Source organism: Leuresthes tenuis, unplaced genomic scaffold (genome assembly GCF_036924035.1).
Source record: "Leuresthes tenuis unplaced genomic scaffold, fLeuTen1.0.hap1 SCAF_2, whole genome shotgun sequence".
Taxonomy (NCBI): Eukaryota; Metazoa; Chordata; class Actinopteri; order Atheriniformes; family Atherinopsidae; genus Leuresthes; species Leuresthes tenuis.
Genome location: NW_027325356.1, coordinates 15,700,546 through 15,726,568, shown reverse-complemented (window position 1 = coordinate 15,726,568; position 26,023 = coordinate 15,700,546). Strand labels below are relative to the sequence as shown.

The 26,023-nt window shown below is 39.0% G+C and overlaps 1 protein-coding gene across 1 annotated transcript in view; it reads right to left on the bottom strand.

Moving 5' to 3' along the window:
• Positions 1-26,023, bottom strand: part of ush2a (Usher syndrome 2A (autosomal recessive, mild)) — a 210,288-nt gene that overhangs the window by 34,871 nt on the left and 149,394 nt on the right. Inside the window, exons 62-68 of the mRNA XM_072381304.1 lie at positions 23,253-23,476; positions 19,670-20,009; positions 16,539-16,736; positions 16,210-16,364; positions 10,337-10,535; positions 3,059-3,166; positions 1,464-1,647 (exon numbers count right to left, since the gene is read on the bottom strand). Of these exons, the coding sequence (XP_072237405.1) occupies positions 1,464-1,647; positions 3,059-3,166; positions 10,337-10,535; positions 16,210-16,364; positions 16,539-16,736; positions 19,670-20,009; positions 23,253-23,476 (1,408 nt within the window). The remainder of the gene's footprint in view (positions 1-1,463; positions 1,648-3,058; positions 3,167-10,336; positions 10,536-16,209; positions 16,365-16,538; positions 16,737-19,669; positions 20,010-23,252; positions 23,477-26,023) is intronic.

The following is a 26,023-nucleotide window of genomic DNA, read 5'->3' as shown; positions in this document are numbered from 1 at the left end:
GTTTTAAACAGGAGGCCATTAGTGCCTCGACACTGGGTTAGAACACACTCACGGAAACGTATAAAAACTACTCATATGTTACACTTACAGAGACGCACACGTGGAGACGAGTAGAGAAAAACCTAAATAAATGTGCCTCACTGAGACACTCCAACAGCGTCAAGGAGAGAAAGAAAGAGAGAGGCACAGAAATCATGAGAGGGGGGGGTGAAGAAGAGGCCGAGTGTGATGGAGAGGAAGAATTGTATCATGGCATACGGTTTCAGAGGGAGAATGAAGTTCAACACTTCATCACCGGAAGATATTTACTTAAACGTAAACACCGCCTAGGGATATCAAAAGTAAAATTGTGTGTGTATTAGGTAATCGGTAAGTGGGGCATTTGCATCTGTTTGGTCGTGAATGTGGTTTTGTGTGTACGTGTGTGTATGTGTGTGTTTCTGTCCTGCGGGGCCAGCCAGAGGGAATAGGTTAATTCTCTCGTCATCTTAGACACTTCCTGGGCTGCCGAAGCAAAGTGACAGCTAATCAACATTGTCATAAATAATCAATGGCCACTTTGAGCAGTCTCACGCACGGACACACGCACACACACAAAGGAGTGCCAGGGTGCACGCTCGCGCACGCACGCACAAGTCTGCCTGGATAATGGGGCCGGTGCTCCCTGTGTAATTCTTGGCGCAGGGCTAAATTGGGAAAAGAAGGGAAAGAGGAAGAGAATGAGGTAAGAGGGATGGGATAGGAGGGCTGGGAGGGTGAGAGGAAAGAGAAGCGAATGGGAGGTAGGACAAGTGATGAGAAGCGAAGGGTCCGGACAGGAATGCCTTCTGGCAGACTATCTGGAATTAGGGAAAATTAAACGTCACACACACATGCAGCCCTATCTCATTCCTTCCTTTCTTTTTCACTCACACGTGGAGGAGATTGGAGTACTGTGGGGTGTTATCCCAGGAATTCTATTTGGGGTAAAGAGGAATTGTCTCGGGAGGGTGAAAGCCTCGGAGAGACAGAAAGAGGAGGAGGAGAGCGGGAACCATTTAACACTTCCATAATTAAAACAGAAAATTCATTTTGGAAAAAAGGCACAGATTAATAAAGGTTAAATGAAAATAAACATAAATAAAATCTACGCTCCACTGCTGTCTGTAAGCAAAAGCCAGATCTGATTCAGGATTTTAATTTGCGTGCATAGTAATGTTTGCATCTGTCATTCTGCCAAATATTTGCTCATTAAATGACACAAACAGACATGTACAGAGTGCAGCCCAGAGAGAGATGTGGAAAGGCCGATAGAGATGCTTTTAAAACGGGGTGACCCCAACATAAACATTAAAAAAATACATGTAAATGGGAAAATTGGACATTAAAGTGATGACTATGAACTACAAGAGGACCTTTTATTAAAGCACACTTTGAACCCGTTTGTCTTTGTGTGGGAATGTGTGCAAATGCATAATCTCTACCTGTGATTTGGAAGGAGTCCAGTGTCGGTATAATTCTGGTGACGGTGGTCTCCAGTAAAAACAGTGAGGCCGTCTCTGATCAGCCTGTACTGCAAGATGAGTCCATTAGGCTGAGATGGCGGATCCCAGTACAGTTCCACCGCAGATGTGTTTCTTATCAAGTGTCTCGGCCTTGGCCACACGCCTGAAGTAAAGTGGAAGGAAAGAAGAAGAGGAAATTAGTAATGTTACTTTCGATTGCCTCTTTATTAATAAGCAGTCCCCTATTACTTTAAACAAGCTGTTGATAGAAGTGTTGCCTGAAAAGCACAGAGCAACCCTTTGTGCGTGGAAATGGCCTTACTGAAAAGTGTGTCACAATAAAACATTTTTTTCTTCAATGCACACAATAAAAATCAACTCTGTTCGGTTACGTAGAAAGTGAAACAAATAAGAAAAAAGGAAATTTGTACAAAATGTGGGAGAAAACTGTAACATTGAAAATGGTTTAAAACCCCAAAAATTGTAGTCGTGCAGGAGGAGGCTAATTAGTTTATCAACATTCCTAACAAGTATAGAGTACAGAAGTTAATTCTAATTATAGAAATGAACATGTTTGAGACCACATATGTAGTGGACATTGAACCATAAGGACAAGTTCAGGGGTAAGAAGGAGGAGGAGCTTAAAAGAGAACCAATAGGGAGTCTAAAAGTAGAAAAACAGAGATCCAACATGCAAAAATCCCACAAATGTTGCAATAGATAAAGGGTCATATAAGGCTAATATGTAGCATCAAAATTTATGTAAACTTTTAAAAAGAGAAGAAATCATAATTACTGAAATCAGTACGAGATAATATGTACTTTTGGTTTGGAGAAGAGAAGGAAAATGTTTAAAAAGGAAAAATGAAGAGCACAGGAAAGATTACAATAGATGTGAAAGAAAGAGGTCAAAATAGAAGGAAAAATAAAACAAAGACAAGCAAAAGAGATGTGGATGAAGAAAGGAAAAATCAAATTCAAATTTAAGTTCATAATAAAAGAAAAAACGATGACATCATTTTTGTTAGGCCACAGTATAAAGTGTCGCTCTGTAAGGAAGGAGAGGGAGAGAGAGGTGGGGAAGAAAGATGCAAAGTCGGGAAAGTGAGGGAACAGAGAAGTGAAATGTGTGTCGGAGAAGAAGAAAAGAAAGAATATCTGGGAGGAAGAAATCAGTATCGAGGACAGACAAGACGTTACAAACTAAATGTGAGAAACTTTGTTGTATTATGGCTTATATTTAAATAAAAGAAGAAGCTAATCAAATTCTAATATTCAGGTATACATTTAGAACAATGTAACATAGTTATGTTTCACCAGCGTCATAAAAAAAGTACCCTGAGTAGATTTATCATTAATATCTGCTCACTCCATTTTTGAGATGAGTTGAACGTTTCTTGGAAAAATATTTGTAGAAGGTGAAAACTCATTTTCATTAAAAAAAAAAAAAAATGTCTATATGCAAAATGTAAACACGTTAATGTTCAATTAAGGTATGGAGATTCTGCAGGATTTCCAGCATCTGAAAGTGTGTGTGTACATATTTTTGTGAATGTGTGTGTGTTAGCACATACCAGCAGGTGTGGCTTCCAGGGTGCGTCCTTTGGATGGCTTGCTGGCTCCACACCCAACAGCTGAACAGGCCACCAGAACAAAACTGTAGTTTGTGTGCGGCTGCAAACCTGTAGCACACAGATATGTATGACCATGAATTCAAAACTAAAACTAAAGGGGATTAACCTCCGATGTATAAAACATGCACGATATAGCACACAAATTTCACCTTACCAATAACGTGTACCTATGAACTTTCCTAAAAATGAAGTGAACAGGGGGATATACAGTGTCAGGGGGAGCGGATGGGAATAGAAATTGTAAACTGAAAAATAGGCAGAAAAGTATTAGGTATGAAAAAAAGGAAAGCTTTCCCTGGCTTTCTCCCTCCCTCTGCTGCTCTTTCCACACTCTCAACGGATGGATCCATATCTGTCGGTGTTAAATTATGCATGCCATAACTCAATAATGAAACAACGTAAAGATGGGCATCTGTGGAACTGACATGGGATAGGACTGGTCCAACGCTGTAATGTCATCAGCTTTTGATCTATGATAATTATGATACCTCTGTATGCGTTTAGGCAACAGTGTCCAGACATGATTTATTTATAGGCACCCGCTTTGCCGACTAAAAGACATCACACAGCGACTGAGTGGTCCTTTAAGTGCAACCACAGAACACCAGCTTTTATGATAATATTCAAATACTGGAAATTGCTAAAGAAATAAGTAAGCAATTTTTTTCTTTATCATTGGTATTGGAAACCTCTTTTTCCTTGAAATATATATTTCCAGTCTGGTTTTTGATGTGGGGTGGATAAATGACAATGAATGCAAATCCATACTGGTGCCATGAGGTTTGACTGGGTATTTTATGGTCATTCACTTAACTGACAGCATAAAAAAGCTTGCAAATCAGATTCCCAGGAAAAACGAAAGAACTCAAATGGCATTATTTCAAAAGGATGACTGCATAATATATTGTGTTGAATTCTTTATTTCTGCCTTATTCTACACAGTTTTAGGTGAAGCATTACAAGCTTTATTCTATAAATGATTTCTCACAAATGCAGTTAATTAATACTGCCCATATCACTTTTTTGTTTTATTATCTAATTCAATTTTACTTAAAAACACTTGAAGACTATAATTTATTTTCTTATTTTCTCTGTGCTTTTCTGTTCAATATCAAAGAGACATTATATGTGGAACTATCAGGATATTCACATTTTAATTAAATGTATTTTCAATACATTCTTGAATATTTGGAATTTGTGATGACAAACCCTTGCGTGGTCTTAGCTGCAGGTATGTATGGCGATGCCCACATGACACACAAACACACACGCACACTCACAGTCTAATGCACAGCGGAACACTTCACCACATCTTCCTCACGTCTCTTTCTACTGCTTAGCCTGCTTAACATGCCTTGCAGCCTGCCACGCTTAACCCAGCCCCTGATCAATGTGTCTGTGTGTGTGTGTGTGTGTGTGTTTATGTGTGTGCAAATGTTCTCACAATGTTGCCCCTTGTTTGGGTTAAATAAAAGAAATCTGCCAGCCATACGAAAATGCTACGGTTAAAGCCTAAGGCTCTGTTTTACTATTTAACTGTGCAACTAAGCGTGTTTATAAGCGTGTGCGCACTCTACCATAGTAAATGATATCTACAGTGCAAGTGATGTTATTTGTTGCAGCAACCCTTCCCTATATTTCCTCACACACCGGCTGAAACGATGTCCCTTTAGAGTCAAAATGAGGCCAAAAATTGGTCAGGCAACTGTGCTTTGATATTTAAAAAAAAACAACAAAAAAACAAACAAAAAAACCCCACAAGTAATGAACTTCATGTTGCATTGAAGACCAGTGGAGATGGCTTCAGAGAGAAACAAAATTACACAGTTAAATGAGATCCGCTTGCATAAACAAAATAATCAAAATGTTTGATGTATTGCAAATTAATTACAGCCAGCACAGAAGCCAGAAAGCAGAGTGGACTCACCAGAGAACTTGTTTGTAAAAGCTGCTTTACAAATTGCTCCCTGAAATATTATCTGATTCTCCTACTGCTCGTGCCAGTTTGAATAAACCAAAACAAGCAAACCTCTACTTTTTCGCAAAAGATGTGAATATGCAGATAAATCAAACCAAATATCTTTGAGGTCCCTTACGGGGCTTCCAATTACCTTTAACACTCAGCCTGTAGAGGGCAGTGTTGGTCTGCTATAAAAATAACACTATATAGTGTCATTGTGCACGCCTGCGTTTATATGTAACTGCGTGTACAGTTTTGTGCTTACGCGCTTGATAACAGAAAGACAGAAGAGGAAGTTTCAGTCATTTTACCAGTGATCACTGAGAAGTAAAAAACGGGCAGAGGGTGTTGAATGGCTCACTCATATGAAGTGAGACAAGGTTGTAACTGTCATTGTGAGAGCTGGACACGGAGGATATCTGTGTGTATTTGAGTAAGACGTGGAGAATAACTGAGGCAGAGGGACTTGTTTGTTGCCTACATTCAAGTAAAATGTCAAAGAGAGAGGCTGTGTATGGCAAAGAGAGCAAATGAGGGTTGGTGCTGTGAAACTGTTGCTGTGGAGTTCTTATATGCTGGTATATTGCAGCTAAAATAACTGATTTACAGTGTCATTATATTGACAAGTCGCCATTCTCTCTTTGCATTAGAGAATACGACGGGGTGATGGGCATAAGCTGCGATATCATGCCTGCCATCTGATACAGAGAGGGAGGGAGAGGGTGAAACAGAGGGGGAGGAAAAAGTTGAAAACAAAAACATAAAGACAACTGAGAGAGACAAACAGGAAAAAGACTAGACACGGGCGGAAGAAAGAAAGAGCCGATGATACAGTGCAAAATAGTAAATAAATGAAGTGGAAGACAAAATATTGCTTTTTTTTAAAGCTGAGAATGAGAAGAAAGATGGTGATCAAGAAGAAGCAAGAAAAGAAGGAAAGGAGGGAGGAGAAAGAGAAGAGAGCTTTGATAAAACCTCCTAAATAATTAAGAGTTTGACTTCCTGTCTGTGGCTTCCTAATGCAGAGACTGTCTGGGAAGGAACAATGAGATCGGGTTCACACACTCACACTCTCACGCACACCTACACAAATGTGCACATACAAACATGTCCCGTAAAGCTACCAAACACATTACATGCAGGTCAGATTCACTGTGCATGCACATCTGTACAGCAGAGATATACCATTCAAACGGAACAGTTGATGAATGAAAACACACACTAAGACACACTTTTTTAGTTTAGCATACAAACATATCTTTGTGTTGAACACGAGACCAGAAAGTTGAGAGAGAAATGTGTCCCCTTGGCAGAATCTACACAATTTCATATGTACGCCTATGTCATGCTTTGTCTAAACCTTTGTCAAGGTATAAAATCTTTTAACAATGACTGTTCTTATATTTCTTATTTCAAACAAGTAACATCTTGAAAATCTTAGAGGGAAAATTGTCAATAATATACAGTACAATCACACAACGAGTTTCTTGCCAATGGTTGAGAATTCATTTGAATTAATTTAGCTTGAAATAAATACTTAAATGTGCTCTCATTTTGCTCCAAAGTAGTTTCGCTTTATGTTAGAGAATAAAAAGTTGATCAACCACAACACTGAAAAACAAAAAAATGAAGTAAAAAAACATGGACTGACTCAATACGATGAAATCTTGTGACCTGGGGACCTGATCTCCATGTGGATGTTACTTTATAATGTCCTGTTAACCAAAACACAGTTTACCAAAACACTACTGTGCATGGGAACACTGTTTGGGAACAGAAAGGAATACGACAAGTTGCATCAACTGAGGCTGCATCCCACAACTCAAAAGGTACAAAAATATATGCTTAGACTTGTTCTGGCAGCACAAGGGCAACCTAAACATTTTTAGGCTTTAATGTCAAGGCAGACCGATGCTTATTTGTATCCTTTCTTTTATAAAGAGGAGGTGAGCAGCCTAAACTAGAGAGCAGGATGACATCTCACCTGGATAACATGCGGATCGACTGTATTTCAGAGCGCATTTTTCTTCACTGGCAGCTTCCCCACTGAGCTCCATACATTTGTAAGAAGGTCTGTTATAGCTGTAACTGTAATTATAACTGGCTTATTAAGTAAGAAGCTGAACTCCTGAGGAGGTTACACAGGCTCTTGAGTAGGTGGTTGGAAGATTCTTTCTACTCATTCTAGCAGTGACACTTCTGATGAAGGGAAGATTCGGGATTACGACATGAGAGACAAGTTTTGGTCTATCTCCTCTTCTTTTCTCATGTCTAGACGCCTCTACCTTTAGCATGTTCCAGTCGGAGTGTGGGCTATGAGGGAGAGGCATGAATAAATAAAAGAACATACTCTATTCCCTGCTGTTCTAAATTAATAACGAGCCTACAAAAGACCAATTAAACACATGATTAATGCCATAATCTATATAATTGCAGGCAATAATTCATTGTGAGCTAATGGTAGCAATACTTAATATTGATTCACATGGGGTGTCTTTTTACAGTAGTGCTTAATTCTTTCTATGAAGTGTCACTTTTCAAAACTGCTAAAAAAAAAAGCTATTAGTACGAGTCTGTTTCCTAAGGGAAAGAACTGCTAAACAGGGAAGGGTCGGGAATTTGTTTTTGTATTTTTAGGTTCTGGCAACATTGTGCTGCACACAATTTCAATTTTCATTAAACACAGCAAGTCTGAAGCAGCAATATTTTTTCTGGCATTTAACAAGACAATTAACAGATTAACAGAGACAACAGAGAAATGTATCAGTGCAGAATATACTTTTTTTCCCCTCTTAGAGCATAACCATCATAAAAAGATCAGATATAGATCATTTTATTATTCTGACTGTCCTGTTATCTTGTAACAGCTGGAGCGACCTCTCATTCTGGACCTCACTCGCCCAATTTACCCGTTTTATAAAGTGCAGCTTTTGGCAAATGTTGGTCAAATGAAATAAAAGTCAACAACACAAGAATGAGAAATGTAAAATTGACAGTTTTCTATCTTTAAAAAAAAAAAGCGAACTATTCCACATTCTGTGGTTTAAATGAATGTATGGCTGAGAGCTCTCTGAGCGCCTGTCTCTGACAGAGAACCACAGAGAAGATGAATAATAGCATATTAAACATTAAGGATGAGGGAATAGCGTGGCAATTATTTCTGTTCATATTTCACTGAAAACACTTAAATTCATCCATCCATCTTTTTATCTGTTCCACTTTTTCTACTGTTTCTTCTTTGCTACTTTTTGAAATGTATCTTTCTATGAACGATTTACTCCCTTCCTTGCTTTAAAGTTACCCCACGTAACCTCTGCCCACCTGACACCACAGTTTGACTATCCAAATATTCAAATATATTTAACCCTATATTTTTTTTAGAACAGTACAAAGGTAACCCATCAAATGTTGCAACAGAGAAAGTGTATATTTAAGTCCTGACAATATATGAACTGTAAACTGAAGAGAAAATTATATATATATATGGTATTTATTTGTATCCTGACAAAGGGCACAACTTTAAATTAAAAAAAAATCTGTTTTCCAGGTTAATAAACCCGCAAAAAAATGGAAACTGCAATAGCAATTCATGCATAAACACAACTTTAAGTTCATCTATTTCTGCTCACTTGCGACTGTGAAACATTAAGCATTAGGGTTCCTGCAATAAAAACCCTCTATTGCAATTCATTGAAATAAATTCCTCAGACATGGAAGTGCTGTGACAAAGAGAGCTGCAAAGCAGACAGATAAAAAGAGAGGCGGAGATAAAGGGGGAGAGAGGCTGCCCCAGCAGTGGTTTTGGCTGAATACACATGGTTTTCCTGAGTCTCACTAGGGGACGGGGGAATTTCACACACACATGCTGGTTGCTTACACTGGCACTTGGGGCTGGTACAGTATTACAACACATTACTGACTCTATTTGGCATTGTTTGCTTTGCCTCGTGTCTAAACGAACAAACATACATGCACGCAACTCCTGACCATACCAGCCAACCACAGGCACCATGGGAATAGACTTTTGGCTACAGGCAAAGCTGGTTTGAATCCAAGATGGAGCAGTGTAGAGAGCTGTGAGGGGAAAATGCCACAGAATTTCAGCTTCAAACGATGTCATCGACTGATTCTTAAAGTAAAAAAAAAAAAAAGGGTAACCTTTTTTGGTCTTTGGGACATTTACCATTTATATACTGACCTATTCTTGTCCCAAAGAGGCAAATATGCTGATGGTGATAATATTCTGCTGGAATTTTCCTGTTGTCTCCAGTGCTTTCTGCTTTAAAGCAGAAAACTAACTTTTGGTTCACAGTTCTAAATGTAGACATTTGTGTCTGCCTAAATGAGTGTAAGTGTGTGTTTCTGTGTGACTGATGGCAGAAGGCCAGCACACTGCTCCACCTCAGAAAAAAAAACCATGTACAAATCACCGACCTTTTACACAACAATATCCATGTGTAGATCTATAATAACAAAATAAGCCAACATATCTATTGTGCACCTGCTTTTGAGTATTTCTTTAAACAACTGGGTCTTAAACTGTCTGAAACTGTTTGTAGATAATGTGATCCTGATCTTGTGTGTCTCTGCTGTGTCTGAGTGCACCTCTGGGCTTACTCTGTCTTTGTGTACACTTTCAGTCAGAAAACGTTTGGTGGGAATCAGGTGTAAACTCACTCATTAGAGCAAAGTTTCCCAACCCTGCTCCTGAAGGCACATGACCCTGTATGTTTTCCATGTTTCCCCACTTTAGCGCACTTGATTCAAATGAATGGGTCTTCATCAGCCCTCTGCAGAGCTTAAAGAGCTGAAACACTGACCCATTTATCTAAATCAAGTATGTTTGAGCAAGGACACATGGAAAACATGCTGAAATGTGTGCCTTGAGGACCAGGGACACATTGCATTAGAAGAGATCTACAAGTTTGTTTATAAAAAATAAAAACTTTGGAAAGAGAGATGAGAGGAGGGGTGAAAGGAAATTGGCAGAATAACAGAGGAAAAGTGGGAAGATGTGAGAAGGAGAAAGAGAATCAACAAGAGCAGAGAAGAGAATACAAATCACAGCACTGGGGAAGAGAAATAGAGGAATCAGGAGATTGGGAAAGATGAGAAAATGAAGAACAAATATTATAATAACGAAAAAGAAAATGTAAAGAATGAAGAGAACAAGAGGCAAAGCAGGAAAACAGGAAAAAATAGTTGAGAGAACAAGGAGAAAAAGTGAGTTGAGTGACAGAATGATACACATATCTTACCTGTCACAGTATAATTTCTCGGGCCACCAGTGTGGGTGAATATGGTCCCGACACCGGTCTGGTTTAAGTGGTACCGCTGTATGATTCCATTTTGAGGAGAAGGTTCAGACCAGCTCAGGTGGAGGGAAGAAGGGGTCTCAGCTGTTATCACCGGAGGCTGCACGTCCTCTGGGACTCCCTGGACTGTCACCGCCACCACCTAAACACACCACAGGCGCACACAGACGTACAAACACAAACAAAAGAAGGGAACACACACACAAACTAATATCAAATCTAGCACAATGTAAAAGGTGCAGAAAACAGATGGATTTCAGCTATAATCATTCATGAACATAATTAAAATGATCCCAAAAAAAAAGATTTTTAAAAAAGATATTCAAGGCCTTGCTTACAAGGCAAGGAAGACATTTGCTGGGGATCTAAATCTGCCTAAGAAGTTTAACCAAAAAAAGAACTGCGTCTTAGTACAGTGATAAGACATTCCATCTTATTGCAAATTCTAAGTATAGTTTCTTTGGGCCCCTGTAAATGCTGGGTGCATGTGGAGACCACAGAATCACGGGGCAATCTGCTGCTAATGGCAACAGGGATATCCTGCCTTAATAGACTGTCACTAGCATTTCCACCAGCTGTCCCACACGGTGCTATGCAATTAGAGCACTGCTTCAACAACTAAGGAGACACAAAAGCAGACGCACACAGATAAACACACATAGGTACACGCAGGTATATGCACGCAAACACAGAAAGGTAGTCCAGAGGAAACAGATGAAGGAAGACTCAGGGTAGGTCCAGACAGGGAGTTCTTCAAATGTGCTGTCAACTCAAATCAATAGATGTAATGTAAATATACAGAAAATACGTATAAGTACCTGCTCTATGTAAGTGCACCCCATATACACTGAACTGAACTTAAAGGTAGCATAACTTCGCAGTAGTGAATCTTCTGACTTCTGACTGAGGCCAGTTGCAGTGAAGTGAATATAAACTTGAGTGATAACTAATTCATCTGTTCACAACCTCCTTTTTCAAAAAAGGTGTAAGTAAAAGCAGAACCACTTGGAATTTATTTAATCACCCTAAAATGATATATGCTCATCTTGGATTTAATGCTTGCAACACAAGAAAAAAAAAAACTTGAGTTACGTCACCTGCTCCTTGGCCAAAATTCTTTGTACCATACTTTTGGAAACCATTTAGAATTCAAAACTCCAACACTTATAGCTCAGAGAACAACTTGTTTCTCACTGTGAACTCTTATAACAGGTTGTTGGACACAAGTGCTCCCAATCTTTTTTTTTTTATCCTGTCTTATTTTAAGTAGGAGAAGTTGTGCCAGACACTCAAACTCTTCTCTGGTTATGAAAGAAAAGGGAAAACAGGAACAGCTTTAGCATAAATTCACTGTACAGGAAAGGAGTGATACGGGAGAAGCAAATAGATTTCAACACACTGGTTGTCAGTAGGTAGAATGTGTAAATATATAGTTTAACATAATATATACCGCATACTGACATTCTGTATGAAAAAACAGGGTTCGTTTTTTGGCCATATTGAAGTATTGTTCTGAAATTTTTTTAACAAATAATTCAACAATAATATGGTTACATATTAATCACGGCGAACTGTGCTACTGATTTTTTACCAATAAATTCAACTAGTTTTGAGGTGGTTCATCACTTTTTTGTGCATTAGGCAACTTATATAAATAAGATAACTTATATAAAAAAAAATACATATATATATATATTCTCATTTTAATTGTCTGATGTGGTAAATCTAAGGTTTGTTTGTGAATGATTTACAAAAGACTGATTCACTAAACTAACAGTCTTCGAGAGGGTGGGCATAATATGAAATGTACTTTAAAACTCTACGTAACTTCAGGTAATCGTGCTGATAAAATACACAAGATTCATTAAATGCATTTCAGCGTACAAAACTATGAAACTCAAGGATCCAAAAGGAAAATCCGATTGTGAGAAAAACAAATAACGCAGACTAGCAGGCAGTTGTTGTAAAAGCAAGATTGGTTGTTCTACAGTGGAGTTAAAGATAAAAGGACTAAGAAAGTGAAACGATAACTGTTGGGAGAAACTGGGAACTGTGACGTTAAGATCAAGCGAATGACAGGAGACAAATGGCATAGAGAACAGGGCAAAAGGATTGGCAGACAGAGGAGGACCAATCGCTCTTCCTCTCGCTCTAAGTGACCAACCGCATTAGATCAGCACCTTCTGTTGTCACAGCAGGTGTGCACTTGTATGCGCCTATGTTTGTTTGTCAGTGTCTGCGAGTGTGTGCGCAGGTGGGTGTGTGTGTGAGAGAGAGGGAGCTGATGCCAGGTAATTGCAGTGGTGTATTAGGTTAGTTCAAGTTATCCCATAATTGGGACTGTTTGGCCAATTTTCAGTGGTGTACAAACTAATCCAACTCACTCCTTTTCCACACTCTGCTGGAGTGTGTGTGTATGTTTGTGTGAACGTATGTATGTGTGTTTGAGACAGAGATGTGGACACAAAGAACATGGAGAGCAAAGTTTGTGTTCGGAGACTGAGGTGTGAGGGTGCATGTACACACGATTCTCACTTAAATAAACAAAGTTTCATACTACGGTGATCCAAAGGCTCAATTATTAAGAATTTTTAGCACACTGTAAAATATCTGAACGGAAGGCCAAAATGTTTGAGGAATAGTCACTTTGACTGAAATCATAGTGATGCTGAAAAAGAAAAAGACCTCAAAGGAGAAGATGAGCACAACCACTGAACCCAACTGAATCTACACATTTTGTCAGAAAATCAAAGCATAGATTTTCTTTTCTTGATGCCATTAGTGTACAATTAAAATACACAAAGCCAAAGACCACAACAACTGTCAAGAAATTCTCCTTCAGAGTGCAAACTCTGACAGGTAAAGCTGCCATATAATAATTCCACCATGGTGGTCATTTGAAAGAAATAAAAGAAAAACGCAACAGAAGGTCTGTCCACAACTCAACAGTCAATAGCTTGTGTTGTCATCAGAATTTGTAAGTTTCACTTTAGACGGGCATTATACTAATAAAGAATGTGATGGAAAAAAACAAACAAGAAAAACAGCATTAATGGAAGATTGTCTTCAAAAAGTGGTCGAATCGTTCCAAATTAATATACAACTGTAGTTTTGCTTGAAATGTTGTTCAAGTGTGGCTCTGAGGTGTAGTAACTTATCTACTTTAGAGATATCGAGTGTTATTCTTAAGCTACCATTAAGTAATGAAAACAAAAATGTTCTGACTACAGAGGGAACTGAGAGTCAAGAGGTTTACTTTCTAAAGTCTACACTGTTTTTGTAGTGAAAAGTAAAGTCAGCATATTTTCACACTCTATTAAGAATTAGCAAAAAGGAAGAAAATGTCTTTGAGAAACTCTTTATGTTCGAAAACACGTGAAACGAGACGTAAACTAAAATTTGCTCCATAGCTAAAGGCTAAAAATGGGGTCAGTAGTTTTTGAGTTGTAAAGTGAAAAGAAACCAAACAAGATTGTTGTTGTTAATTGAACAAGTTGTACATCTGAAAATCAAACCTGCATGGTAGAGCCAAGGTTGTAACTGTGTAGAACATATTCTAAAGGGTTTGTATGTAGTTATCAAAAACAAAAGAAGATGTGGTAATAAATGTGCACAAATGATATTAAAAGATGCACAAAAGATTTATTGAACATTAGCAACACATTAGCTGTTCAGCAGCAAAATCAGGCCATAGAACTGAACGTTTCTGAGCACAGTTGATGGTGAGCAGCTACAGCTTGGTAGGTGGTGGATATAGGGGCAGGGCAAATTTTCATATTCAGTGCACATATTAAATGAGGAGAAGGTATATAGTTGCATCAAAAAGGCAGAGGAGGAGCGATTAACTTTTGGGGTTTAGATGCCTGAGGCTGAGTTTCATTGTTCAGTGATGAGCCATCTTACCAAAGTTTACCTAGTTGTGCTATACTCTTTGCCCTGGTCTGACCACTCTGCTCCTTGATCAGAAAACCAACACACAGAATCTTTTTTTCTGGCCATTTATCACCCCATTAATCTTTGCTGTTCTGTTTAATCCATGTCATCATTCTTGAAAAACGTTAATTTATAGTGTATATTAATCCATATAACATGTATCAGCCCTTCACTACCAGTTCAACCAATTGTCTTCTCATCTCATTCTCTCTGCTCTATCCATACCTCCAGCAACACAACTATAAGCTTCCTCTTTATGGATGAACACACTCAAAATAATGAGATGTTAAATTAGCTTTTGAAAAGCCAGAAATACACTTTTCAACGTGAGCTTTCATCACCACTAAGCCGGAGAAATTAATTGTTGTGGTGATATCAGCTCAGCTACAGCCAGCGAGATAGCAGTGGGACTGAGTTCTATGTGAAGGTATTATGGCCGCTATCACACACATCGCGTAGGCTCAGCAAATCCAGAGCCCTGCATACTGTGGGAGAGCGGAAACGAGGCTTAATAACAACTTGTTCCCTCACACAAACTGCACAGAGTTCAGAGTGTGGAAACGTCAAACTGTAATTTCTAAACAATAGAAGTCAGACATGTTTTGAATTTGTAAAATATGATTCAACAGATTGGTTGAGAAAAAAAGTGTGGGGTGCCCGCTCAACCAGTTGAGTTAACCAGTTTGAGTTAAGTTTTTAAAAATAAGTTTTAATTTGAAAAATTCACCGAGAATTGCGTCGGGGACTGCAATGCGGTCCCCACTTTTACAGGTGTCCTGTGTTGGTCCTCATTAGGACGTAACACAGACAAACCAACTAATTGTTTTCTTCCTTTTCTTTTTCTTAATGTCTTCTACCCAAATTAAAGAAGTGAATGAGACTATAGAGTAAAGTGGTGCTTAGTTCAGTGAAGCTAAGGCCATCTTTAAAGAAGCCATAAGATAATCACATGGTGGAATAATGACATTATGAAATGGGGTGGTACAAGTAAGGCACTGGAAAGTGTGTTGGTGTGTGAAAGAGAGACTGCTTTACATGGAAGGTTGACAAAACAGACAATCCAGAAGCACATAGTATGAGCTAACAAAAAAGCATTTCTCTTGCCGCTTGTAGAAGCAGCCAGTGGTGTTTTACTGTTTTGTACAAAGTAATTAATGAGGCATTACAAGTGTTGCTTATCAGTACCACACACTATCTGCTGAGGAGATTTCAAGCTTTATAAATTTGTGAGAAAGACCAGACTGCAAGTCTGTAAGATCATTGAACTGGATTGCTGTTCTTGTCCCAGTACACAAGCATGGAAGGGAACTCGAGCTGAAGTATGGACTGCAAAGGTGTGGACTGTGTAAGAAAAACGTAAGACATAATTCTAACTTTCTCTGTAGGAGATCATCACGTAGATATAGCTGAATTCATGCAGAGTTGTTGTCCTTAAGTTACTTGAACTGTAATTATGTCAGATGATGCTGTTATAAAATCAAGATTTTATCAGAGCAGAGTTGTCTTAATGGGCTGATTTTTAATCACGGTTGCTGATGTGTTAAGCCATATGATAAAAAAAAAAATATATATGTGTAAAATATATATAAATATGTGAATGAAAGCAGCTTTTTAGGGAATTCGGCTGTATTGACATACACTTGCTTTTTATTTAAAAAAGATGGAACTTTCAAGCATGTGTAGATTTCTTCAGCCCGATTACGTCTAGTTGAGCCTAACTCCATTGTCCGGGTGAGTGAGCCTGGTTTTGAGAGTCCCAGTTTTGTATAATTTCAGTCAGACTAACACGTTTACATGCATTTTAAAAGTCTGGTACATTAATTCAGCTTTTTCTAGTATTAAGTAAACATGCTTACTTACACCTAATGCACATGCAGTCTTACCTTTGTACTGTCAGTACAACCAGCCCGATTACAAGCCCTCAGCTGGTAACTATATTCTTGAAAAGGTCTGATCCCACCTACATCAGTGAAACTGTATTCATCTCCACGGTAACGCTCATGTCCATCCCGCAGTATGACATAGTGGGTGATCACACCTTGCAAAATAGCAAAGATAGTTGCATTGGACAACAATTGTTAGCCTTTTCAGAATACTTGACATGGAGTTAATTAAACTAACCAAACCTGATGAAAACATATTTTATTACTAGATCATGGCCATTATTTCTATAGCTCACAGAAAGTAGTTACACACAAACATGCATACAAACCATTAGGTCTGGCAGGAGCTTGCCATTGCAACTGGATGATGTCATCTCGTTCACCTCGGCGACTCCAGCGCGGTGGGGCCACTCCCCATGGTTTGTCTTCACTGGTTGTCACTTTTGTGACATTGCTGGAGCCCCGACCAAAGCTGTTCCAGCCCCTCACTCTATACTCATATGTAGTGAAGGGCTCGAGGTCAGCGTCTACAACAAAGCAAGGACAGGAAGAAAGAAGAGAAGTACCGGAAAAATAAGTTAATCGCCAACCTTTTTCACTCAGTTAAATAATAGATAAAATATAGAAGCTTTTTGTTGACTGGAATTTAACAGTGGAAATCCACTTCAAATAATTTCAATTAATTTCAGTTCAATAGCGTCTTTTACATTTGCCTTTTCAAGCTGGGACTGATATACCTTCGATTTGATTCGCACATGTTACGCCTCTGAGCAGGTGTAACAGAGAGATGATAACAGAGATGAAACAATCCCGCTTTGTGTGTGCTTAAACACATCAAGCTGCCATTGTGTAAGGACACAACAATGAAGGGCTGAACCTGTTTGGTATGTGTGAATTATGAAGTGAAACAGTGTAATTTTTTATTGCATCGATAAGGTGCAACCCATGTGTGGAAGAGGCTAATAATACTTTATTAATTGCCTGAAGGGAAATTTTATTAATTATATAAAGGGAGGTAATGGGCTGCAGGACAGTGATTCAACAAGATCCGTATTCCTGAAAGTAGAATCAAGAAACTTCTGTTTTACTGTGGATTATAGATTTACAGGCAGTATGATGCAAAATAATCACAATGGATTTTCAACTTAAACTTTTTTTCCTTTTCTACAACATGCATAATATGCATAATTCATGACACTAATGTGTTAACTCAGACTAATAATAAAAGCTCTATACTATAAAACTGCATAGGGAGTTGTACTGCCAACAGTAAGAGATACCAAATACATGCACTACCACTGATAGAAAATTGTAAACGTGATGCCATGACTGAAGCCTTTCGACACACAGGTGGTTACAATCCCTCTGGTGATGAGGTGTAGCTACAGGAGCATATATATACATACAAATGCACTGTCGCACATATATGCGCATTACTTTTAAGAGTGTAAAGGGACTGCTGCTGTAAATGGACATGGTGTAATTGCCAGTCTGGGGCTCTTAGCTTTACAACTGCCATAACTTTAGCAGCAAAACACAGTGGCACACAGATGTAAATAAAACAATGGTTATGTTTGCACAGTTTCGAAAAACTTTCAGTTTAATTATAAACTATTATAAATTATCATGAATATAAGTTGTGAGTTAATGAAGAATTATATAGTATATATCTACAGCACTCACTGTAGATGGGAAGCTATATGGGAGTTATCTAGCTTTGGTTTTTTTCCTCATAGTGGTATACGATGATACTGTGTGTGTGTATGTGCGCATTGGAAACATCTGGTGTATGGTGGGTGGCGACAGCTTTATGTGCCTCTGCCCAGATGGTGTCACAGCATAGCCTAAGAACTCTTATCCTAACCGCCCCATACCACATACACAAAGTAATTGAAGCACATACATAGAACTACATTCCCTATAAAGGGGACACTGAAACAGTTACTAACTGAATGTTAGACAAAATATCTGTAATTATGAGCACACAACCAGCCATCCTCGTTAACACTCACACCCACAATTAGTCTTGATTAGATAGACAAACTACCCAGATAAATAATGTGTGCAGACTGAAAATGACGACACACTCTCCCACAAATACACACACATGCTCATACTCCCTTTGGGCTGATAAATAGTTGAGAATTTTGAAATGGCATCTAAACGCCCATCTCTGAGTTTTAATGACACACAAGTGTATGGCACAGAGAGAGTTAGCTTGTTACAGCTATTAATATACACTGCAACAGCTGTCCTGGTGCGTGTGTGTGTGCAAGTGTGTGTACGTGTGTAAGAGTATGTGTCTGCAAACTCCATTGATTGTAACAGGGACACATTGAAATGCAGACCTCTTCAGGCTACTGTTTTCATTGAGCCTCATATCTCACAGATGGTTACACTACATTAGTTGTTCGGTGTTTCGAAGGACTGAAGAGAGCATCTTAAACGTCCAACAAAGTTCCAATGCAAACATTAGATTAATGATAATTGAATATGGGATTTTAAATATAAAAATTGCGACTGACATCAAACAATAATAATAATAATTATAAATACTAATAATGAAAACTTTAGCATAAAATCGGGAGGGAGAATGATGGTCCACTGCTCCAAAACTTCTTGCAACCCTTCATTCTTTGACCTCCAGGTTTAATGTACAATGGCCTTTGTAACTCAAATTTCCCAGTTTATATTTCCACTTTTATTTTCTGTTCCTGGTTCTGTCATTAATTGGAATAGTATAAAGATATACAAGACTTAAAACTCCAAAATTTAAAGTAGAGATTTTAAGGCCACTGCATGATTCTCACATTTGGTGAAACATTCAGGTAGACTTCTATTGACTGATAGCTTTTAGGTGAATTCAAAATGTTTTCTTTATCTTTAAGAAAAAAACACTCAGAGAGACTGAAATGAGAAATTGAAATGATATTAAGTTGAACATTTATCTGTAAGGAAATGAGAATTTGTCTGATAAAGTAGGTCAGACAAATGGTCTTTGATAATTTATTCTTAGACCAAATATTTTCAACAACTTAATGAGTGGTAAGCAAGTTCCTCTTGACGTTTGCAGCTTATCAAGTCATTTTACAGAAATAAAGTGCTCCTGCTTAGTCAGTGAATTAGCTGCACCTAAATATCAACCGTTCTGAAATCTGAATATTTATTTGTTCAAGGCAGAGTAGAGTGAAGAGCTGAACAGATATAGTAGACATAAACTGCAAAGTGATACTTAGAGAAAATTCAAACTTTCAGAATTTGTTTTAAAGACAATAAACCAATATAAATGCTTTGAATGAGGGGTAAAACACGTTATAGTAGACAGAAGACAATCCCTGCACAGCTGACAGTAGCTGGAAGAATAAATGTAAAAAAAATAAAAAACCTGGTACACATTCTGGAAAAGTATTTCTCAGTTATCTTTTAACGACAGTTACATACATACATATTAATATATTACCTGTATAGGTGTAAACGCTGGCATCTCCGCTGAACACTGCCTCTTCATGTGATGGGCACAGACTTCCCTCGGACTGCGCTGACTCAGAGTGTGGGTTACTGTATGTGTCAACCATTTTGTAAGTGTTATTACTTCTGTTTGTATTTGTCGACAGGCCCATAGTGAGGTCTTCCTCCGTGGTGCTGATGAATGGTGAGTGCGCTGTGAATTGTGTGTCAGGGTGCGTGTGTGCAGTCAGGACCCATGTGCAGGCTGTCAGAGATGGATCAAGGTCACAGGAGCCACAGTAAGCTGTTGCTGCTGCAGCTACGGGACACACAGCACCCTGCAAACACTGGTGCTGCACATGCACAGATGACAGAGGGACAGACATAAAGAGAATTAAGGGGAGGAGGAGGGAAGACAGAAGAGTTAGTTAGCATTTGAGCATTAAACAGTAAAGCATACAAATACAGAAACTATTAGTTTATGACAATTTTCTGTTATAAGTTGTATGTAATACTCTTGTGCATCTTTTTTTTTTTTAACCCATAAACACATTGAGTGTAATTACACAAATATTAGATGTGTATGCATGTGTGGGTCTTATATGGGTTCTAATGACATCATTAGTGCTAATGAGAGTTCCTACCCTTTGTCCATGTATGTGTATGTGTATATGTGTGCACGCTCGTGCCATCTCATGCTGATTTAGGAACACACAAACACCACATGACCCCAGTTGATAAATGGAGGATGGCCTGTTCTCCAACTCCTGATGTGACAATGAGACTGAGTTTGACAGAGAAAGTATGGGGAGAATTCTATCCAACCCCAAATGTCAACTGAGCTGCTGGAGACAATCTGCTGTCCTTTCAGTCAACATTCCAGCATTTAACGGATGTTTAAAAAGAATATCTAAGTTGTTTGGCTTTTTTTCACCGCCGTTTCTATATCTTTAAGTGCACCGGGTCAATTCTAGCATAACCGGCTTGTGGCTCTAAATCTCACTTCACTTCTCACTTCTTGGCAATTTTTTATTTTGGGAGCATCTCTTCTTTGTGGAAGAAATGTATACTGAATGGGGAGCATAAGGCAACAACCATTTAAGCTCCTCCAGTGATGCTCTACTGAGTTCAGGTTTAGACTCAGCTGAGATCACTCCACAACTTTCACATGTCTTTCATGAAAACACTTCAGGTCATGCTTCAGGTCATTGTATGTTTGAAATGTCAAGATTGCTCTAAATTTTTCAGCGTTCGTCTTTTTTTCTTTCCAGACCGGTCTCTCAGCCCTTGTCAAAGAAAAACATCCCCACCAAATGATTCTGCCATTTCCATGTTGTTTGACTGTGGGGAGCGTATTAATGAGGTGATGCTCAGGGTAATATTTCCTCCACACATTCTTGTCATTTGTGGCCAAATAGTTCAATCATTTTTTCTTCAGATCAGAGGATTGGATTTCTCATAGTCTGGGAGTGATTCAGGTGCCTGTTGGCAAATTCACAGCAAATGATCTTGCATCTTTTAGTGAGGAAGGGCTTCTGTGTGGCCACTGAAAGGCCTGATTGGTGGAGTGATCCACTTGCATAGACATGTACCTATTGAGTTATGTACAGGTAATTCAGCTGAGAAAGAAATTGAGTTTGGTCAAGTTGTAAATCACTGACCACCGGTAGAATTGAGATGCACCAGAGCTCAGCTGTGAGTTTCACAACATTCTGGATACATATGTAAAATAGATTATGATTGACTTTTATTTTTAACAAAATAATGTAAGATTGCTAGCAAATAAGTTTGGAGCTCTCATCAGAGACATCAGAAGCAATGGCAAAAGTAGTGGCAGAGATATTGCAGTTCTTTGGGAATAATTGGCAAGTGTTGGCAAAATCTAATCTTGAACATGTCACTGTGAAGAAGAGGAACTGCACTCGGGACATTAAACTCTTAGCAATGAGTTTCCATCCACATTATCTACAGAGAGTTCACTGGTGTTATACTAGCATTTTATTATAGTAGCAGTGTATATCTTACCCTGCACTACTGCCAATGCTGCTTGCGATGTGGTGTGCCTCCCTCTCTACTACACTTCCAACTTTCCAACATTGTTCAACTGCTCAACCAGAGAAAATGAATAAAATGGGTTTGAAATGTAAGCTTCAAAGCCTGTCATCCATTTGGAAAAATCAGATCACATAATGGTTCCCTTCTCAGCTCTGCCAATATACCCACTGTTCAGTGCACACTTGTGATCAAGAGGAGTTTTAGGAGATGGTCTCAGAAAGCTCAAGAAACTCACAGACTGGAATGTCCTCTTTGAACCATGACTGAGTGTGTGACAGGCCATATTAACTTCTGTGTGGAGAATATGATCAACACAGTGAGAAGTTTTCCCAACAAGAAAAAAAAAATCCAGCATGAAGTCTGGACAGAGCCAAAAAAGTTCAGAACAATGCTCAGCATATTTCCCCCCTGCCTCTACAACAAATAACTCATACCCTCCCTGGATCCAAAGCCTCCCTGTCACACCTCATCTGCCTCCCTCTCAAGCCTGAGTGTCTCCAGCAATTAGGTAAAGAAGTAGCTGGAGAAACTGAACTGGAACAAGCCTGCAGGTCCAGATAGTACTTGCCCTAGTCCCGAGATCCTGCGTGGAACAGCTCTTTAACCTTAGACTGAGTCAGGAGAAAGTTCAATCCTGTATCAAAACAATTCCATCCATCTGCCCTTACTACTGATCAGTTGCCCTAACATCCCACAACACAAAAGTCCTGGAGAGACTTTCATTGTAGCTTGTAAGTAAGCAAATTGACATCTTTCAACATCCACAACAGTTTGATTATTGTCCTTGGGCAGACAGGAATAAGCGATTCAGCGAAAATAATGTTTCTATCTAGGGAGAAGAGGAGGAGGCGGTAGATGGGTCTGAAAGAAGGGACAGAGCAGAATCTACTTTTTGAAGAAACTTAGGTCCTTAAATGTATTCACCAAGAGGCTGCATATCTTCTATAAGTCTGTGGTGGAGAGAGCAGTCTGCCTTACAGCCATCTGCTGGGGCAGCAGCAACAGAGCCATTGACTCAAAGAAGCTGAACAAACTGTTAAAAAAGGCTATTTCTGTGCTTGGGGCTGCTCTGGAGCCCCTGGACCTGATTATGAAAAGGAAAACGCTGCAAAAGCTGCACAACATGATTGTCAATGCTGCACACTGTCTACATAACATAGTGATCAAATAAGGAAATGTGTTTAGTCACAGACTTCTTCAGCTATGCTGCAACAAAGAACAGTACAAGTAGAAATTCTTGTCCTTAGCAATAACTTTGCACAATTTATTTTTTTCCTTTCTTTTTAACATTGACTAATGGCTAACAACTAATAACTGTTTTAATTCTTTATGCTGCAAAAATAATTAAAAGTTTTTTGATTAATCATTCAATTAATTTTAGTTCCATTCAATTGAGTTAATTCAAATTAAATTAAATTAAATCCAATAACAAAAGACTCACACTGTCACAGATTAAAGCTTATGTTTGAGAATCATATATACATATACATAATCATTAATATATACAATAAAGATGCACTTTGAAAAACAAAGGAACCTACTGGAATATAGAGGCCTTGTGTGGGTCGGTCAGCACACACATGACGTTGGGGATCAAAACCAATCCCATTGCAGCACTCCTCTTCACGATGTATGACCACAGACCCACAGCATTGCAGCATCACTGTGGCATTGCCAGCAGGGTGTATTGTGGGATATCCTTCTTTGTCCACACAGCAGAGAGAGCTTGAGGAGTTTATGTACTCCTGACCACAGCAGACAAAACCTAAAGACAAGAGAATATCCATCATGGTATTGTTTTGGGTACATTTTCATGTACCAAGATATTATTGATATTGATGTCACTGTACAAGCAACAATTTTGTCATGGTACGCCTCCTCCTTCAGACCTAAAGTAACTGAGCAGTGAAAGTCCATTTTGCTACAAATTCGGTTATTACCAAAATTATTTAAGAGAGTATCCCCAAAGTATTTTATCAGGTCTATCAAACTGAGTTTCTGCTTACATTTTGAACAGCTGTTTACTTTCGAATTTCAGATACACAGCTCCACTTACAATATCCTAAATTCCTCCTTCACTCTCGAGCTTGAGCTGAACTCCTCCTATCACCATATTAATCAAATGCTTTTCTTGAATGGTAAATTTGTAAGTAATGCCACCAACTTGTCTCTCTATTAAAAAGGGTATCCACATTATCTGTTTATCAATACTTAAAAGCGCAAAAACACCCTTTTATAAATTTCTTCTACAGACTTCTGTCTGTACCTCACATCTGTCATTGTGTGTTTCCCCTCTCAGTAGTACCATATAAAAATATGCAGTTAATGCTACGCTGTGCTGTTAGTCCTCTATATTTGCCAAACTACCTTCTCCTGCTCTCTTCTATCCATCTGATCTGTACAGCAAACACTATTTAGGCTGCGTCGAATATCATTGCGCATATTCTCCTATCATTCTTATATACATCCACATATCCTCTTCTCTCTATCCTTTCCTGCATATCTTTTTTTCTCTCCTGAATTCACGGCTCAGCAGTAATACTCAGTCTACACTATCGACAGTGCAAGTGAGGAAGAAGCGTGTTTTTCTGAGAGCTGCCATTTGTGACAGTGACAGCTGATGTCTGTCTACGTCTGCATCACCTTCAGGAGCAAGGTGACATTTAAAATACATGCTATCACTCTGTTCACCTATAAATGTTTTAAAGCTGAATATCAAATTTAAAAGATATTTTCATAACATTCTCCAGCAGTAACTTTAGACGAAAAATATGTTACTTTAAAAGAAAAACTTAAAACTTCTGAAGTGGCTGACGAGTTGATGTAATAATTCCTAATTATTAATGTTTGGCTTAGAGAGCCTATCAAAGGCTGGAAGCGTTCAATAGTTACAATATTGTAAGCATTGTTCTATGAAAATTGTTAATGCCATGTATATGTCTAGAAAAAGAAATCTGACATGAATCCAAGTGACCCCAAAAAGGGCGTTGAGCATAGCAGCAATAACAGAACAATGACTGGTGCTTAAACAAAATCTAGATTCATTAACTAGACATTGAGATTCACTCTTATCCCCAGTAAGCCACTAGGCCCTTGCATGCATTTTTTAATTCTTTACAACCAAAACTGAAAACATAATTAATTTTCATGTGGTTAAGGAAGCATAGGTCATGGACATACGAGTGAAACACAACTGGCAGCAGCTTCTCTACCGAAGAAATAATATATGAAGACTGAATAATGAAGTAAACATCTGATAAGACCAGTGGGATCTATCTGGTTACACTGATAACTTATCCCAGCTGAAGACGGGAACTGGCAGACATCCTTCAAAATGTTATTGCAATCAGGGTTCTTACCATCAGTGCCCCACGGACACAGCGATAAAGAAGCCAAACAACCATAAACCCTCACACTCACTCCTAGGACCAATCTCGAATGACCAATTAACCAAACATACATGTTTTAGGACTGTGGAAGGAAGTTGAAGTACCCATGCATGCACAGAGACAACATGCTAACTTAGCTAACCAAGGTGTTCCCAGGCCAGAAAAGGATATATAATCTCTACAGCGAGTTCTGGGTGCACAAGATAAAGACGACCAGGCGGCACCAGATGCCCGAAACCACCTCAACTGACTCCTTTCGATGCGGAGGAGTGGTGGCTCTTCTCCGATTTTCCTCTGGATGGCTGAGCTCCTCACCCTATTTCTAAGGCTGAACCCAGCCACCCCCAGAAGGAAACCGTTTTATTGCTTGTATCCACAACCTCATTGTTTCGGTCACTACTCAGATCTTGTGACTATAAGTGAGGGTAGGAACAAAGAAAATGCTTCGCCTTCCAGCTCAGCTCCCTCCTTCACTACAATGGATCGGAGCAGCGTCCTCATTACTGCTGACAAAGCCCCAATCTGTCTGCCCATCACTTGCACCAACCTGCCATCACTTGTGAACAAGATCTAAAGATACTCCTCTGCCTGAGGAAGGGGTTAATCCCAGACCTGTAGAGAGCATTTCATATTTTTTTGGTTGCAAACCATGGCCTCAGATTTGGAAGAGCTGACTATCATCCCGGCCGCTTCACACTCAGCCACGAATCACTGCTGTGCACGCTGAATAAGCCAACAGAAGCACATCATCTAAAAACTAAGATGCAACCAGGCAGTTCCCAAACCAGACGGCCTCCTCTCCACGACTACGCCTTGAGACCCTGTCCATGAAAATCACAAACAGGATCAGAGACTAGGAGCAGCTCTGGCGGAGTCCAACACGCACGGTAAACGAGTTCGACATAATGCTAAGAATGCGGACA